The sequence below is a fragment of the Piliocolobus tephrosceles genome, chromosome 4, assembly GCF_002776525.5.
Source record: "Piliocolobus tephrosceles isolate RC106 chromosome 4, ASM277652v3, whole genome shotgun sequence".
In the NCBI taxonomy this organism is placed as follows: Eukaryota; Metazoa; Chordata; class Mammalia; order Primates; family Cercopithecidae; genus Piliocolobus; species Piliocolobus tephrosceles.
In genome coordinates this window covers 140,545,568-140,559,412 of record NC_045437.1, presented here as the reverse complement: position 1 = coordinate 140,559,412, position 13,845 = coordinate 140,545,568, and the positions used below count along the sequence as shown (strand labels likewise).

Here is a 13,845-nt window from a genome sequence, read left to right as displayed (position 1 = left end):
TCCAGGACAGCAGTGTGGCTTGGGTGACTCCTGGACTGGAAGTCAAGAGAGCAGGATTTTAGTCCAGGCTCCGCCTCTGCCCCTGACTCATGTGTGACATGAATCTCCCCACTTCCTCTCTTTGGTTCCCCATGTGGCTCTGTCTGTCGGATGGCTCTGTTCCGGATGGCTTCCAGGAATCACAGCACCACAGAACAACAGAGCCGGAAAGACCCTGAGAGATTCCACACCGACAGCTTGGCTGGGGAAACAGGTCCAAGTGGGCCAGGGACCTGGCCACGATCATGCTGTTTTGTCTCCTCTCATCCAACAGTTAACACACCCTGTCCCCACTCCCCCATGGGAATGTGGGACACTGATATTGGCTGCTCCTAGGTGGAACAGGTGCTCTGCATCGCCAGCACGGGCTATGGGCGAAACAGGGGCGACTTCTCCCCACATCTGCCCATCTCTCTTTTTTTTTTTTTTTTTTTTTGAGACGGAGTTTCTTTCTTTTTGCCCAGGTTGGGGTGCAATGGTGTGATCTTGGCTCACAGCAACCTCTGCCTCCCAGGGTTCAAGCGATTCTCCTGCCTCAGCCTCCCGAGTAGCTGGGATTACAGGCATGCGCCACCACGCCCGGCTAATTTTGTATTTTTAGTAGAGGTCAAGTTTCACCATGTTGGTCAGGCTGGTCTCGAACTCCTGACCTCAGGTGATCCGCCCACCTCGGCCTCCCAAAGTGCTGGGATTACAGGTGTGAGCCACCACACCCAGCCACATCTGTCCATCTCTTACTGGGGCTCCAGGCACAGATCTCGGTTGATCTTTTACACACACTGGGTGGTGATTTCATTGATGCATGTCTCCACCAGACTATGAGCTGCCCATCTTTGCCCTCCACACTCCCAGAACATGGTAGATGTTCAAATATTTGTTGACTGAAGGGGAAAAGGAGTAGAGAAACAGAGGTGCCCATAAAACCAGTGGGTGGCTACTTCCCATGACACAGGTGGCAGGTGAGGGCCACATAGCCACCCAATCATTAGCCATCCAAACCTGAGCTGGCTTTGAAGACAGACTCGGGTCCCGCCTCCCAGACCTGGCCTTTTTCTTATCCTTTGCCAGGGGCTACCTGCGGACATATTTCTTCTCCAGGTGGATGTTCTTATAGTCAGCGCCTCCCTCGGGATCCTGGCCAGGGCTCAGGCTGGGTCCCAGCATGGCCTCAGCCTTCCTTCGCAGAAAGTTGAGCAGGTCGCCATAGCAACAGTATTCCGTGATGACCAGTACAGGGCCTAAAGCAGCCAAGGGTGTGGGGTGAGGGAGGTGCTGAGTGCTCCCCTGTGTGAACAGAAGCATGGGACTGGGGGCAGTGAGGCCACTGGACCGGGACTCAGCACAGCTGAGTTCTAACCTTGGCTCTGAGCAAGTTTCCCTATGCCTCAGTAGTTCCATCTGTTTAAAACAGATGGCTTTAGCAGGGCATGGTGGCTCGTGCCTGTAATTCTCAGCACTTTGGGAGGCCAAAATGGGCGGATCATGAGGTCAGGAGATCGAGACCATCCTGGCTAACATGGTGAAACCCCATCTCTACAAAAATACAAAAATTAGCTAGGCGTGGTGGCGGGCGCCTGTAGTTCCAGCTACTCAGGAGGCTGAGGCAGGAGAATCGCTTGAACCCAGGAGACAGAGGTTGCAGTGAGCCAAGATCACGCCACTGCACTCCAGCCTGGGTGACAGAGTGAGGCTTCGTCTCGAGAAAAAACAAACAACAAAAAAGGCCTTTAAAAAAAATGTAGCCCAAGAATTATTTCTTCAAAGGAAAGCTGTGGCGGCTCAGTGTAGGTCAGAGCTGCTATCGGTGAGGAGGATGTGGGGCACTTGGAGTTCCAGCAAAGCCTGGGGCACCTTTGTGGGTCCTGGGGAGAGGGTCCAAGCATCCTTGAATGGAGACTTCATAAGAGGTAGGCAGGGGACTTCACTGCAGACCCACAGGATCCAGCTCCCTGGAAGCAGGGCCTAGGAGCTTGCACATTCGTCTCCTTCTCCAGGGGCTCTGATGTTCCCTATCAGTCTCTCTTTATGCCTTGAGCTGCCCGTGCAGCTCCTGACTAGTCCAGGAGATGGGCCCAGGAGTTTAAGGGATGCTGTGACCAGGATCCCACTGGCACATGGATCAGTAGGATCCTGAGAAGGGGAAGATGGAACAAAGTAGCTCTGGGGCCCTCAGATCTCCCAGAGGCCCCAAGACCTTGGCTCCATGAGCCCCAAGACCCTTACCTCCATGAGTACAGGCTCCCAGAAGGTTGACAATGTTCTCATGCTGGCCCAGGTGGCTCATGATCTTCAGCTCAGACATGAGGGCCTCCTTCTCATCAGCATGGGCCGTGGCTGGGAGAAAGAACCACAGGTCCCACAGACGGGGAGAGGGCAGGACACAGAGCACCACACAGATACATGGGAACCATATGCAAAGACCCAGGGGAGCAAGCAGGGCATACCCCGAGACCCGGAGTGGCCAGAAGCCAAAAGGAAAAATGCAGACACACAGATGGCAGAGAGAGAGAAGAGGGATGGGCCTGTCACTGAGCTGGTCTTCAGGTGACACGAAGCCAAACTGTGGCCAAGCCACGGTCCTAGGTGGCCTCTCTGCACCCCCAGCCTTTTTGGAACTCAGTCAGAAGCCCCTTTACAACTAAAGGGTGACCCAGACCTTCTTGGAGCCAGGAGTCAGAGGGCGCCTGGAGCTCACAAGAAAACTCAAGTCCTCACCCCGAGCTCTGTCCCCCAGGCTTCAACAGGTTGAAATGTGACACCAGGGCCAGCCCGCCCCCACCATCTACCACCCCCCATCCCTTCCCTCATCCCCTCCCGTCACTCACACTTCAGCATCTTCACAGCCACCTTCAGGACAGCATCCTCCTTGCCCAGACCAAAAGCCGTGGCCTCCACCACCTTCCCAAAGGCGCCAGCTCCGAGGGTCTTACCTGCCATGCACACAGGTCCCTTAGGTCCCAGGGCACCAAAGGGCCTCTGTCCAAAGGCCCACGGGCCCCCTGCAACCCCCACAGGCCCTGTGATAGGAAGCTGTGGGGTGCTGAGCTGCCGTCTCACCAAACTGCAGGTTGTTCCGGGGGAACTCCCACTTCTCATTGTAAGGCAGCTGCGTGGGGTCAATGAAAGTATAACTGTTGCCCTCATAGCTCTCGATGATCTTCCAGCGGACCTGGTACTTGGGCTTCTGCAGAAGAGGAAGGGAGCACATGGCAGTGGGGGCTGGCAGGCAGTTCGTGGACCTCATCTCTGACCCCTAAAAGCAGGGGTGTGGGCAGTCCCGAGGCACCCAGTGGGAGAAGGCAGGGCAAGGCCTGCTCTGGGCTGAGAGAGGACATGAGAGCATGTTCCTTCTTGACTCTGCCTTCTTGTGTGACCTTCCCTTCTCCAAGCCTCAGTTTCCCTATTTGTGTATTGAAGACCTTGGACAGGACAACCTCTGAGGGCCTTGATAGCTCTGATAATCTGGTAATTCCTGAGCCAGGAGGGAGGGTGGGACTTGAGATCTCATCCATCCATTCATCTGTCCATCCGTCTACCCACCCACCCTCCCATCCAAATATATATATTTTTTAATTGTGTTTTACCACAATTAAACATACATAAAATGTATCATCTCAACCATTTTTAAGTGTATGGTTCAGTAGTATTAAGTAAATTACATTTTACATTGTTGTACAACCAATTTCCAGAGCTCTCTTCATCTTGCAAAACTGAAACTCTGTTCCCGTTAAAGAGCAACTCCGCTTTCCCTCCTCCAGCCCCTGGCAGCCATGATTCTGCTTTCCGTCTCTGCGAATCGTACTGCTCTAGGCACTGCATCTCAGTGGACTCACACAGCATGTGTCTGTTGGGATTGTCTTATTTCACCCAGCGTAATGTCTTCAGGGTTCATCCATGTTGCAGCATAGATCAGATCAGAATTCCCTTCCTTTTTAAGGCTGAATAATAGCAGCCCATTCACATACTTTCTTGAGGGTCTATTTGTGTCAGGCACCGCTGATTCAAAGTTGAACAGGACAAAGTCCCTGCCCCTCCGTGGAGTTTGCGTTCTAGTGGCTGAGAGAGGCATTGAATGCAAATAAATACATATGTAGGAAATTCTCAAGTGGTGCTATGAAGAAAAGAAAGGTAAGTCAGGGAAGGCCCCTAAAGAGCCCGCCATGTGACCATCATAGGAAGAATTTTCCAGGAACTGTGCATGGAAATACTGCATGCTTGACATGGGAACGATCCTGGCAAGTTTGAGCTACTGGAAGGCAGCCATCATGACTTGAGGGAAGTCGGGGGGAAGGTTCCAGAAGCAGGAAGGTCTTGAGGGCTATGATAAGGTAATTGGGTTCCCTTTTGGGATTTTTTTTTTTTCCCAACACAGGACCTCTGTCACTCAGGCTGGCATGCAGTGGGGCAGTCTTGGCTCACTGCAGCCTCGACCCCCGAGGTTCAAGCAATCCTCCCACCTCAGTCTGCCAAGCAACCGGGACTACAAGCGTGTGGCACCACACCTGGCTAATTTGTGTAGAGACAGGGCTTTGTCGCAGCCTAGGCTGGTCTTGAACTCCTGAGCTCAAGCAGTTTGCCTGCCTCGGCCTCTCAAAGTGCTAGGATTACAGGCGTGAGCTACCACACCTGGCCAGGCAGTGAGAGTTTGACACAGGTGAGTCACCATCTGACTTTTTTGAGACTGGATCTTGCTCCTTCACCCATGCCGGAGTGCAGTGGCATGATCATAGCTCACTAAGCTCAAACTCCTGGACTCAAGCAATCCTTCTGCCTAGGCCTCTCAAAGTGCTGGGATTATAGGCGTGAGCCATTGTACCCAGCCTTGACTTTACCTTGTTGAGAGAGAGAGAGACAGACCCTGCCCACTAGATAGATTCGGGAGGACCAGGACCTTTGGAAAGACCCGATGTCCTTCCTTAGGCTCTCCATGCTGTTACCACCCAGCCAGGGGAGGCACAGCCCTAGGATGTGGGGAAGAGGAATGGCTGCCCCTGTTTCTTGCCCAGAGGGCAGCTACTGAGGGGGAGCACCATGCTAAGGGTTGCCCATGAGAAGTGCTGATGGAAGACCAAGTTGAGGGGGAAAGTGGAAGCTGGGCTGGGGCGGTGGAGGACACTGAGGCCTTGGGTCAGCAGAGCAACTCTTTCCGGCCAGGCCTTGGGGATGGGACCAGCTTGGCTGTGCCTGCAGCTGGGCTCCTTCCCTGGGCACCCGAGTTAGAAGCTTAAAGGAAGTGTGGGCCGGTGCTGGGGAGGAGGCTGGCCTTTGGTTGAGAGAAAAGATTCCAGTCATGTCCTTTGCAGCAACATGGTGCAGCTTGAAGGCCATTATCCTAAGCAAACTAACACAGGAACAGAAAACCTACATACCACATGTTCTCACTTATAAGTGGGGGCTAAATATTGAGTACACGTGGGCATAAAGATGGCACCAACAGACACTGGGGGCTGCTAGACCGGGGAAGGTGGGAGTGGGTGAGGGCTGGAAAACTATGGGTGCTCTGCTCAGTACCAGGTGATGGCATCCATATCCCAAAACTCAGCATCACGAAACATACCCATGCAGCAAACCTGCACATCTACCCCCTGAATCAAAAATAAAATGTTGACATTTTTAAAGAGAGAGACAGGGAGAAAGATTCCAGCTAACCATCGGGAAGAACTTCTAGCTGGTAGTTAGGGAGAAAAGACTGCAATTAGAAATGAGGAGGAACTAACTTCCGGGCTAATCTGATTCAGGAGGGTGGACTACAGATGAACTTCAGAGCCTCTGTGGTGTAGCTTGGGGAGAGAGGCTGAAATGGGACACGGGGCGAAGAACTTCCCAAGCCTCCGAGGATCCAAATCCTGCCCGTGGGTACCTTCCCAGCCCAAAAGACAGCAACAGGGCGAGGAGGAGATTCTTCAGCCTTTCCCGGCCACTTCCATCTCTAGGAGCCTCTGTGGCCAAGACTGTTTTTTCTCCTCACCACTTCTTGTTCCTCTGTCCCTCTGCAGCTGGGCTGAGTCAGCCCCTCCCTGCCCCCAGCTGGGCAGGGGGCACTGTTGAAACAGAGGGGATCAAGGAGGAAGAGGTTTGGCTGGATTCTCAGATCTCTGAATCCTAGGCTCCTATTCCTGGAAGCAGACCAAGCTGCCTTCCGCCTGCCTCCGGAACCCTCCTCTGCCCCTGCTGGGCCTGTAAACCTGCCAGGGCACCTGTGCCATCCCTGGAAAGGGCTCATGGGCGTGTACCCAGAGGCAGCCTCTCTTCCAAAGAACTATGAGTAAGAGATCAAGGTGGGGGGGATGGGCCAGGCTTCCTGAGAAAGGTGGATGTAATTGTCAGGATGGTAGTGAGCTCTTCCTGGGAACAGGGCGCTGGGCTAGAGGCTTGAAGCACGTCACCCCATTGATCCCTTGCAATGGGCCTAAGCTCCAGGTCCACCCCGACTTCCTCCCTTCCTCCCCACCAAAGGGGATATGGAGACAAAGTCCCAGTCCCCTCCCCATCTAGGCCTGCTGGTTCTGGGTGAGTGGATGTTCTCCATCCCAGGAAGGTGGAGATCTGAACAATTCCCAGTGGAATCTTTGGGGACCCTCCTGTCCCTCTTCAGAGCTCAGTTCCAGCTCCCAGAATCATAGTCTCTCCAGCGGCCTCCCTGGACCCTCGCTTCTCTGCTGCCTCAGCCATTTCCCTGTGTGCCTCCTCCTCCAGGGGAGCCTGCTGACTCCTGCCCTTTTCTCTTCCCCCACAGCCCCCCTTGTGGTCACTCCAGGGGACAGAAAGGTGATGACTCAGCCCTGAGGCAGAACAAACCCTCCCCACTGGCCACTTCTTTCCCCAGGCCTGGGCAACGAGGAGAGGCTGGGCTGAGTCCCCAGTGAAGGAGCAAGGCTCCAAACCTCATGGAGCAAGGCAGAGGAGGATGGGAGGGCAGGCACTGAGGCAGGGGCATGACCATCCTGACCCTTCAAAGTCTGGTCCCACGGGTAGACACCTCGGCCTGGAGCTAAAGGGCCTGTGAATGGGTATAGGGGAGGAGGGTAGCTGCAAGTTCTCGAGGCCTTGCATAGGCTCCAGGGGCAGCTGAATTTCCTGGACAGGAAGTGTGGAGGTGACATGTTCCAAAAATGGTCCCGTGGAGAGAAGATACAGAGTTCCTAAACCACAGCCAAGGGGGCTGGCTGGCCCAAGGCAGAAAGGGCTGCAGGGGGCCCTAGGCCCTTCTCTGGAGTCTCTGCATGGCTGTCCTGGCAGCTCTGTGGACACTGTGAGGCAGTTTTCAGTTCCATGTAAGGAAGAACTTTGCAAAAATTGGAGCTGCTCAGAGAAGGAATGGGTGGCCCCAAGCGTGAGTAAGGTCCTGTCCCTGGAGGTGGGTGGGTTGGGCCAAACAACTGCTTTGGGTGTGTAGTCAAGGAGATGATGCCCAACCTCAGACCTCCCCCTCCCTTCCACCATCCCAAGATGCATGAGCTAACTCTGGTTCCGCAACGAACTTCCTCCTGGGACAAGAGTGTGCTGCTCCTATCACGGAGACTATCTGCATCCAGCACCCCACTCAGCCTCTATGTGCGTTGTGGTACGGAATCCCTCACAACAGGCTGTTAATGATCCCATTTTACAAATGGAGAAGAAACTTAGACACACCAACTTTCCCATCATCCCATAGCCAGAACTTGGCAGAGGCAGTATTTAGACCCAGATTCACTGAAGTCCAAGTTTCCGGTTCTTAAACTAGACCACCAGTGGGCTCTCGGCTTGTCAGAGGAGGAGGGGCTGTTAAAGAGCACCCAGACCTATAGTCTGGTGCTATAGGTCTGGAAACTACGGCCCAGAGAGGATAGCGAGTCAACCGAGGTTACTTGGCAAAACAGTGTCAGAGCTGGACCTAGATCCCGAGGTCTTGACCGGGGATGCCCTCAGAGCAGCCTTCTCATGCTGGGTGCTGGCAGGAGTAGAGAGCCCGATCCATGTGCCCCTAGGGCTCTCCCAACATCCCTCCCACCCTGCCCACTTCAAGCCTTCTTCTCACAAAAGCCCCAAGGAGGTGTGGGGAAGAAAAGGTAGCCAAGGGGACACAAGATGGGTCATTCAGCCCCTGATCACAGCACTCCCTTGTTCAAACCCACTGACGGCCTTGGACTGACAGGGTGGGGGTCCAACCCTTCAGACCCCCCAACCCCACCCGGGTCTTCCCCTTGCCTGCCCCTCTGCACACTCGGCCCTCTCCCCCAGAGATACCCTTTCCCTGAGTCTCATCTCCCCTGCTGCATCCCTCATCCTCCAAAACCCGTCCCACCAATGCCAAGCCACCTCCTCCAGGCAGTCTCCCTTACCCACCAGCCTGAAAAGTGCCTGCAGTTCTGACCTCCCACAGCCCTCTGGCCTGGTCCTCTCAGCTTCTGATCACATTGCACATGGTCTTTGTGTGGTCAGGCAGGTGGTGGAGGCCATGGGCTCTAGGGACAGAAGCCCCTGGGGCCCAGTGCCAATCATATCCCTCGGCCCCTTGGGGAGTTTCTTAACCTTGCTGAGCCTCAGCTTCCTGATGGGTAAGATACTGACTAGTATACTTCCTGCCTCCAGCTTCTTGTGAGGGTAAAATAAGATGAGTCAATGTTTCACGTAATGATTGGGACATGCTTTGGAGTGAGTCCCCCGCTCAGGGTTAAAAACCAGACTCTGCCTTTGACCAGCTATAGACAAGGTCTCAGAACCTCAGTTTACAATTCTGTAAAATGGGCTAATGCTAGCTGCATACAATGGTTGCTGAGGGCATTAAATGAGATGATGTAGGTAACATGCTACAGAAAAATACCCCTCAAATCACTATCATATACTGAGCAAGCAATGACAGGGAGCATACTACCTGTGCAACATGCACTAAATGGCAGCTTTGACTAATAGGACAGTAACATGAAATAATGAAGAGGACGGCCACAGGCTCTCGTCTTCACTAGACCATGTGCTACTTAGGGCAGGGCTCAGACCTGGCCCAGGGGACACCACCCTTGTATGTCCATTTCCTCTGTCCCGTGCTGGGTGCCGGGACACCCCCGGGCTGAGAGAGGATCCCAGGTCTAGGCTGCCCCGGAATGCCGTTCCTCTCCTCATAGCCTCTCCTCACTCTATAATCCATGCCCTTGCTTTCATGCCTTTTGGTTTTGTTTCTTGAGCTGGGATCTGGCTGTATTACCCAGGCTGGTCCCTAACTCCTGGTGTCAAGTGATCCCCCTGCCTCAACCTCCCAAGTAGCTGGGATTACAGGTGTGCCCTTGCTTTCATGGCTATTTGATTAGCACCTGTCTCTCGCACTAGACAGTAAACACTATGAGGGCAGAGCCTCAGAGGCCACCCAGCAACTGGCTCGTGTTGGCATACAGTAGGCACCCACTAAAGAGCCGTTAGCTGACTGACTGACAGGAGGAAGAAGGGTGAATCCATGCAGCCTGGGGGTACCGTCCAAATCTGGCTCACTCAGGCGCCTGGCAGCCCCACTCCGCTCCAGCTCACCTGCTTATACTTGTACAATAGCAGCAGGAGCAGCAGCAGCAGCAAGGCCATGACGGACATGCAGGCGACCACCACCGGTGTGAAGAGGAACTCATCAGGGGGATGCGTGCGGGCTCCTGGAAGGCATGAAGCAAAGCAGTGAGCAGGCAGGGGCGCCCCCGAGCCCCCTCCCTGATGAGGTCAGGCCTGCACACTGCTTGTAACACAGTGGGTGCTCAATAAATGCTTGTTGACTGAATGGAGCATCCCCCACTGGAAGCCTCTGGGGCCTCTCCTGCAGACCCTCCCCAAGAGAGGAAGAGGACGGCCTCTCCAGCTCTGCTCATGTCCACCCCAAACCCTGTCTGGAGTCACGTTCTCCGGTTGCTGGGAGTAGGGAGCCTCTGGGGTCATGCAGTCTCACCCTCTGCCAGTGTAAGAAACCTCTCCGCAGCAGCCTGGCCTGGTGCCCAGCCATGGCTTGCACCACGCACACCTTCAGTGTGCATACCCTCAGTGACGGGAGACAATGAGTGCACTACACCTCCAGGAAGCTCGGTCAGAACAACCTTCCTCTCCTGCATTTCCCCTGCAGCCTCCCCACATGCCCTTTGGAACCACACAGCCCTTCTGAGGGTCTAGCAAGCCAGGCCTGTGGCCCCAGGCTCTCCTCTTCCCTGGATCTATAATCCTAGTTCTTGTGATGTTTTGGAGGACATGATTTCCACTTCCTTACTCAGATCAATAACTTAGATCTGCAGTCAAATTTCACCTGTGCCACTTAGGAGGTGTGTGACATTGAGCCTAGGGAAAATTATATTTATTTCCTAGGTTTGTAGGAGTTAATTGAGATAATCCCTGTCAAGAGCTTAACACAGTGCCTGGCGCAGCGGAAGCCTTCAACAAAATGTTGGCTTTATTATAATATACAACCTCCAGCAGTGAGACCCAGAGTGGCCACAGGCACCTGCATGCAGTTGGACCCCGGTAGCAGTTGTCCAAGGTCAGCAGCTGGGGACACCAGTGACCACCTCTGAGCCAGGCAGAGGCCAGAGTCTGGCACACAGTGGGTGCCAGAGCCTGGTTGTCAAAAGCCTGAGGATGCTGTGGGTCTCTGAGAATCACAGAACTAACTGGTAAGGAGCCTTTGTGTAAAGCAGAGAGAGGCAGCCTGTGTTGTGCACAGGACTGGGCATCATTCCCCAGAGCAGCCTCTTGCACAGCAACCTCAAATGGATAGACTGTGTCTGGAGCAAGAGGGGAGAGTTGGAGAAGGCCGTCGTGAGCTGGCGATGAACTGTTTCCTTGCTCATTGCCTGCCTCCCCCATCAGACTAAGCTCTGGGGAGGCACTACTTCCTTGCATAGGGCACGTCCCTGGCACATGGCACATAATGCCTGCACATCCTTGTGAATTAATGCATGAGTTAGAGTGCAGGGATAAGAGTGAGGGCCAGTTTCTTTAGGCTGCTTTCTCTCTGCTTTCACAGAGACTGCTCCATCCTACTGCTTCAGGAGACCTGCCGGGCAGGAGGGGCTTGGATTGGCCCAGAGAGGTAGACCTTGGTATTGCTAGGATCTGCTCCAAAGGTGGATCTGACCCCAGCTCCCTCGACAGGGTGGGTTGGGGGTGGGGTGGGCAGTTTCCAGGACCGACTCCTATCTCCACCTAAAGGAGCTGGGGTGGGGTAGGGGGTGCGAAGGCTCCCGCTCACCTGCAGAGATGGGTATGAAGGCCCAGGAGCCACTCCCCACGCTGTTGTGGGCCCTGCACTCATAGGTTTGGTTGTGCTCTAAGGTCTCAGCGGTCAGCAGGCTCTGCACGGTCACCTTCTGGAAGGGCTCTTGGCTCAGGACCTCAGGGTGTGGGTCATCCCAGACCTGCAGCACTTGGGCCTCATCGCACCTGGGAAAAGCAGATTGTGGCTCAGAGCTTCAGGTTTCCCAGTGCCAGCATGTCCCTCCCACTCACAGTGTGCCCAGCCCCTGAGCCAGGTGAGGGAGGTAAGTAGAGCCCACTTACCTATCAGTGTGGCCAGCGCACTGCAGCCATGTCACGTTGGGCTGGGGGTACCCAGAGGCAGCACACAAAAGGGTGCCAGAGCCATTGATGGAGGTCCATACGACACTTACCTCTGGGGGGTCTGAGGAAGAGAGGAGGCCCCAAGTCACATTCTTCCTGCCACCTCCCAACCTCCCAGTCAGTACCTCCTTCCCTGTGCCCTGCCCCAGTCAACCCCATCCCTCCAGGCAGTCCCAGGGACTCTACCCCAGGCAGCGCTCCGCCCCAGCACTCACATCGAAGGGTGAGCTCAAACGTCAGAGCTCTCCAGCCTCCTGGGTTTCTGGCCAGGAAGGAGTAGCGGCCAGCCTCAGAGGGCTTCAGACGGGGCAGAGAGAGGGTGAAGGTGTGCCTACAGGAGAGAATCAGGTGATCTTGGTGAGCCCCAGCCTAGTATGGCCCCTACAGGATTGCAGTCAGATAACAGCCTTAAAGGGGTTTATTTTATTTTTGGTAAAATGTCCAGGGCCCAATGGCCTTGGGTAAGCGAGGTACTCAGGCAGGGTGCCATTAAGACATGCAAAAACCACCAATCCTATTTCCTCAGTTGGTTTTCTTATCTGAAAGTGTTTTTTTCCTGAGGTTTAATAGCGGTGATGTCTTCATGATGCTGGGAGGCATATCACAGGTCCGCTACGTTGACCACTGTCACTGAACTAAGCTTTCATGAAAGCTGCAATCCCTGCTAAAAATCCCTGAAGTGCCAACCTCGCTAAGAGGGACTGAGAAAAAGAGGCAGGATGTAGGGCCCTGGGTTCTAAGCCATGTTGCTGCAGAGACTGGGGTTCAAGTCCTGGTGCTGCCGTTTCTTGGCTGTGTGACCTTAGACAAGTACTTAACCTCTCTGATCCCTCATTTCCTTTGCTGTGAGTGATATCGATGGTAATTAATTAACAGGCTTGGCCTGAGGATTAAAGGGATATGTATTTAGGGTGCTTGACACAGAATTTGACTCTCTGTGGGCACTCAATTTAATGGTACCCTTTATTACAGAAAAGGCTCGGGAGCGAAAACTAACAACAAAAATCATCTTTGTTTGATTCTGGGAAATTTTTTGTTTTATTCTTTATCTCTATTTTATAATTTGTCCACAATGAACATGTGTTGTTTAGGTAATAAATACGTTTTTTAAAAAGTCCCCCAGTTCACTGTCAAAATAAATAAAACTTAAAAAATTACAGCAAATGGCCAGTTCTTGCTTGGGAAATGTCTGCAGCTACTACTGGACTAAAATCCATGGTATTCAGAGAGCAGTCTCATCCAGCCAGACCTTGGGCATATAGAAGCCCTCTGTCCAGGTCAATTCTTGAGATAACCTCCACCCCTTTAACTAAAAAGAATTGGACTTTTTTAGATGATTGAAAGTCACCATTATGAACACACCCACCACATGAACTAAAATTCAGTGGCTGTTTGGAGTCCGGGCTTGTCTGCCTTGTGCTGAAAGGGCCCAGACTGCTGTTTTAGGGGATCTCGTGTTCCTTTCCTCAATGCCTCTGTGGCTTATGGACCCATTAAACCCATCCATGGACCAGCCCCCTCCAAAGGGCCTACAGATTCCAAATTCAGAACTTCTGCTTTAAATGAGAGAGAGACAGAGACCTGGCCAGAAAGGACCAGAAGGGAATTGAAGAGGAGGAAGGTGAGGACAAGAAAACATCCTTGTTGTTTCTGACAATTGGCAAACAAGATTCTGGGAATCAGTGAGGTTTGTGCTTCCGGAGCTAGAACCAGAATCCCAAAGAGTTTTGGAGTTAGTCTAAGGGATCCTCCCAGGGATGACAAACAGATCTCTCACGAGCCAACTATGCTGGAAATACTGCCTGGGGCCTGTGTTGAGGAGGACTCTGAGGCCACATCTACACTCTGCAGAAGAGAGTTGCAGAAGAATGAATGAGAGTGCATGTGGCATGCACACCACGCATTCACTACCCTTAATCAGGCTGTACTGTCTCATTCTGAAAGGGCAGGGTATGAATGATTATTTTAGGCCAGGCACGATGGCTCACACCTGTAATCGCAGCACCTTGGGAGGCCGAGATGGGCCGATCACCTGAGGTCAGGAGTTGGAGACCAGCCTGGCCAACACGGTGAAATCCTCTCTCTACTAAAAATGTAAAAATTAGCCGGGTATGGTGGTGGGCATCTGTAATCCCAGCTGTTTGGGAGGCTGAGGCAGGAGAATCACTTGAACCCGGGAGGCTGAGGTTGCAGTGAGCCGAGATCATGTCATTGCACTCCAGCCTGGGCAACAAGAGCGAAACTCCG

The 13,845-nt window shown here is 53.5% G+C and overlaps 1 protein-coding gene across 1 annotated transcript in view; it reads right to left on the bottom strand.

Annotated features, from left to right (window-relative positions):
* The window catches only part of CSF1R (colony stimulating factor 1 receptor), a 34,303-nt gene that overhangs the window by 5,939 nt on the left and 14,519 nt on the right, over positions 1–13,845 (bottom strand). The window contains exons 7-14 of the mRNA XM_023227077.3: positions 11,814–11,929; positions 11,539–11,659; positions 11,231–11,421; positions 9,538–9,653; positions 3,097–3,223; positions 2,865–2,969; positions 2,263–2,373; positions 1,115–1,277 (exon numbers count right to left, since the gene is read on the bottom strand). Coding sequence (XP_023082845.2) covers positions 1,115–1,277; positions 2,263–2,373; positions 2,865–2,969; positions 3,097–3,223; positions 9,538–9,653; positions 11,231–11,421; positions 11,539–11,659; positions 11,814–11,929 — 1,050 coding nt within the window. The remainder of the gene's footprint in view (positions 1–1,114; positions 1,278–2,262; positions 2,374–2,864; positions 2,970–3,096; positions 3,224–9,537; positions 9,654–11,230; positions 11,422–11,538; positions 11,660–11,813; positions 11,930–13,845) is intronic.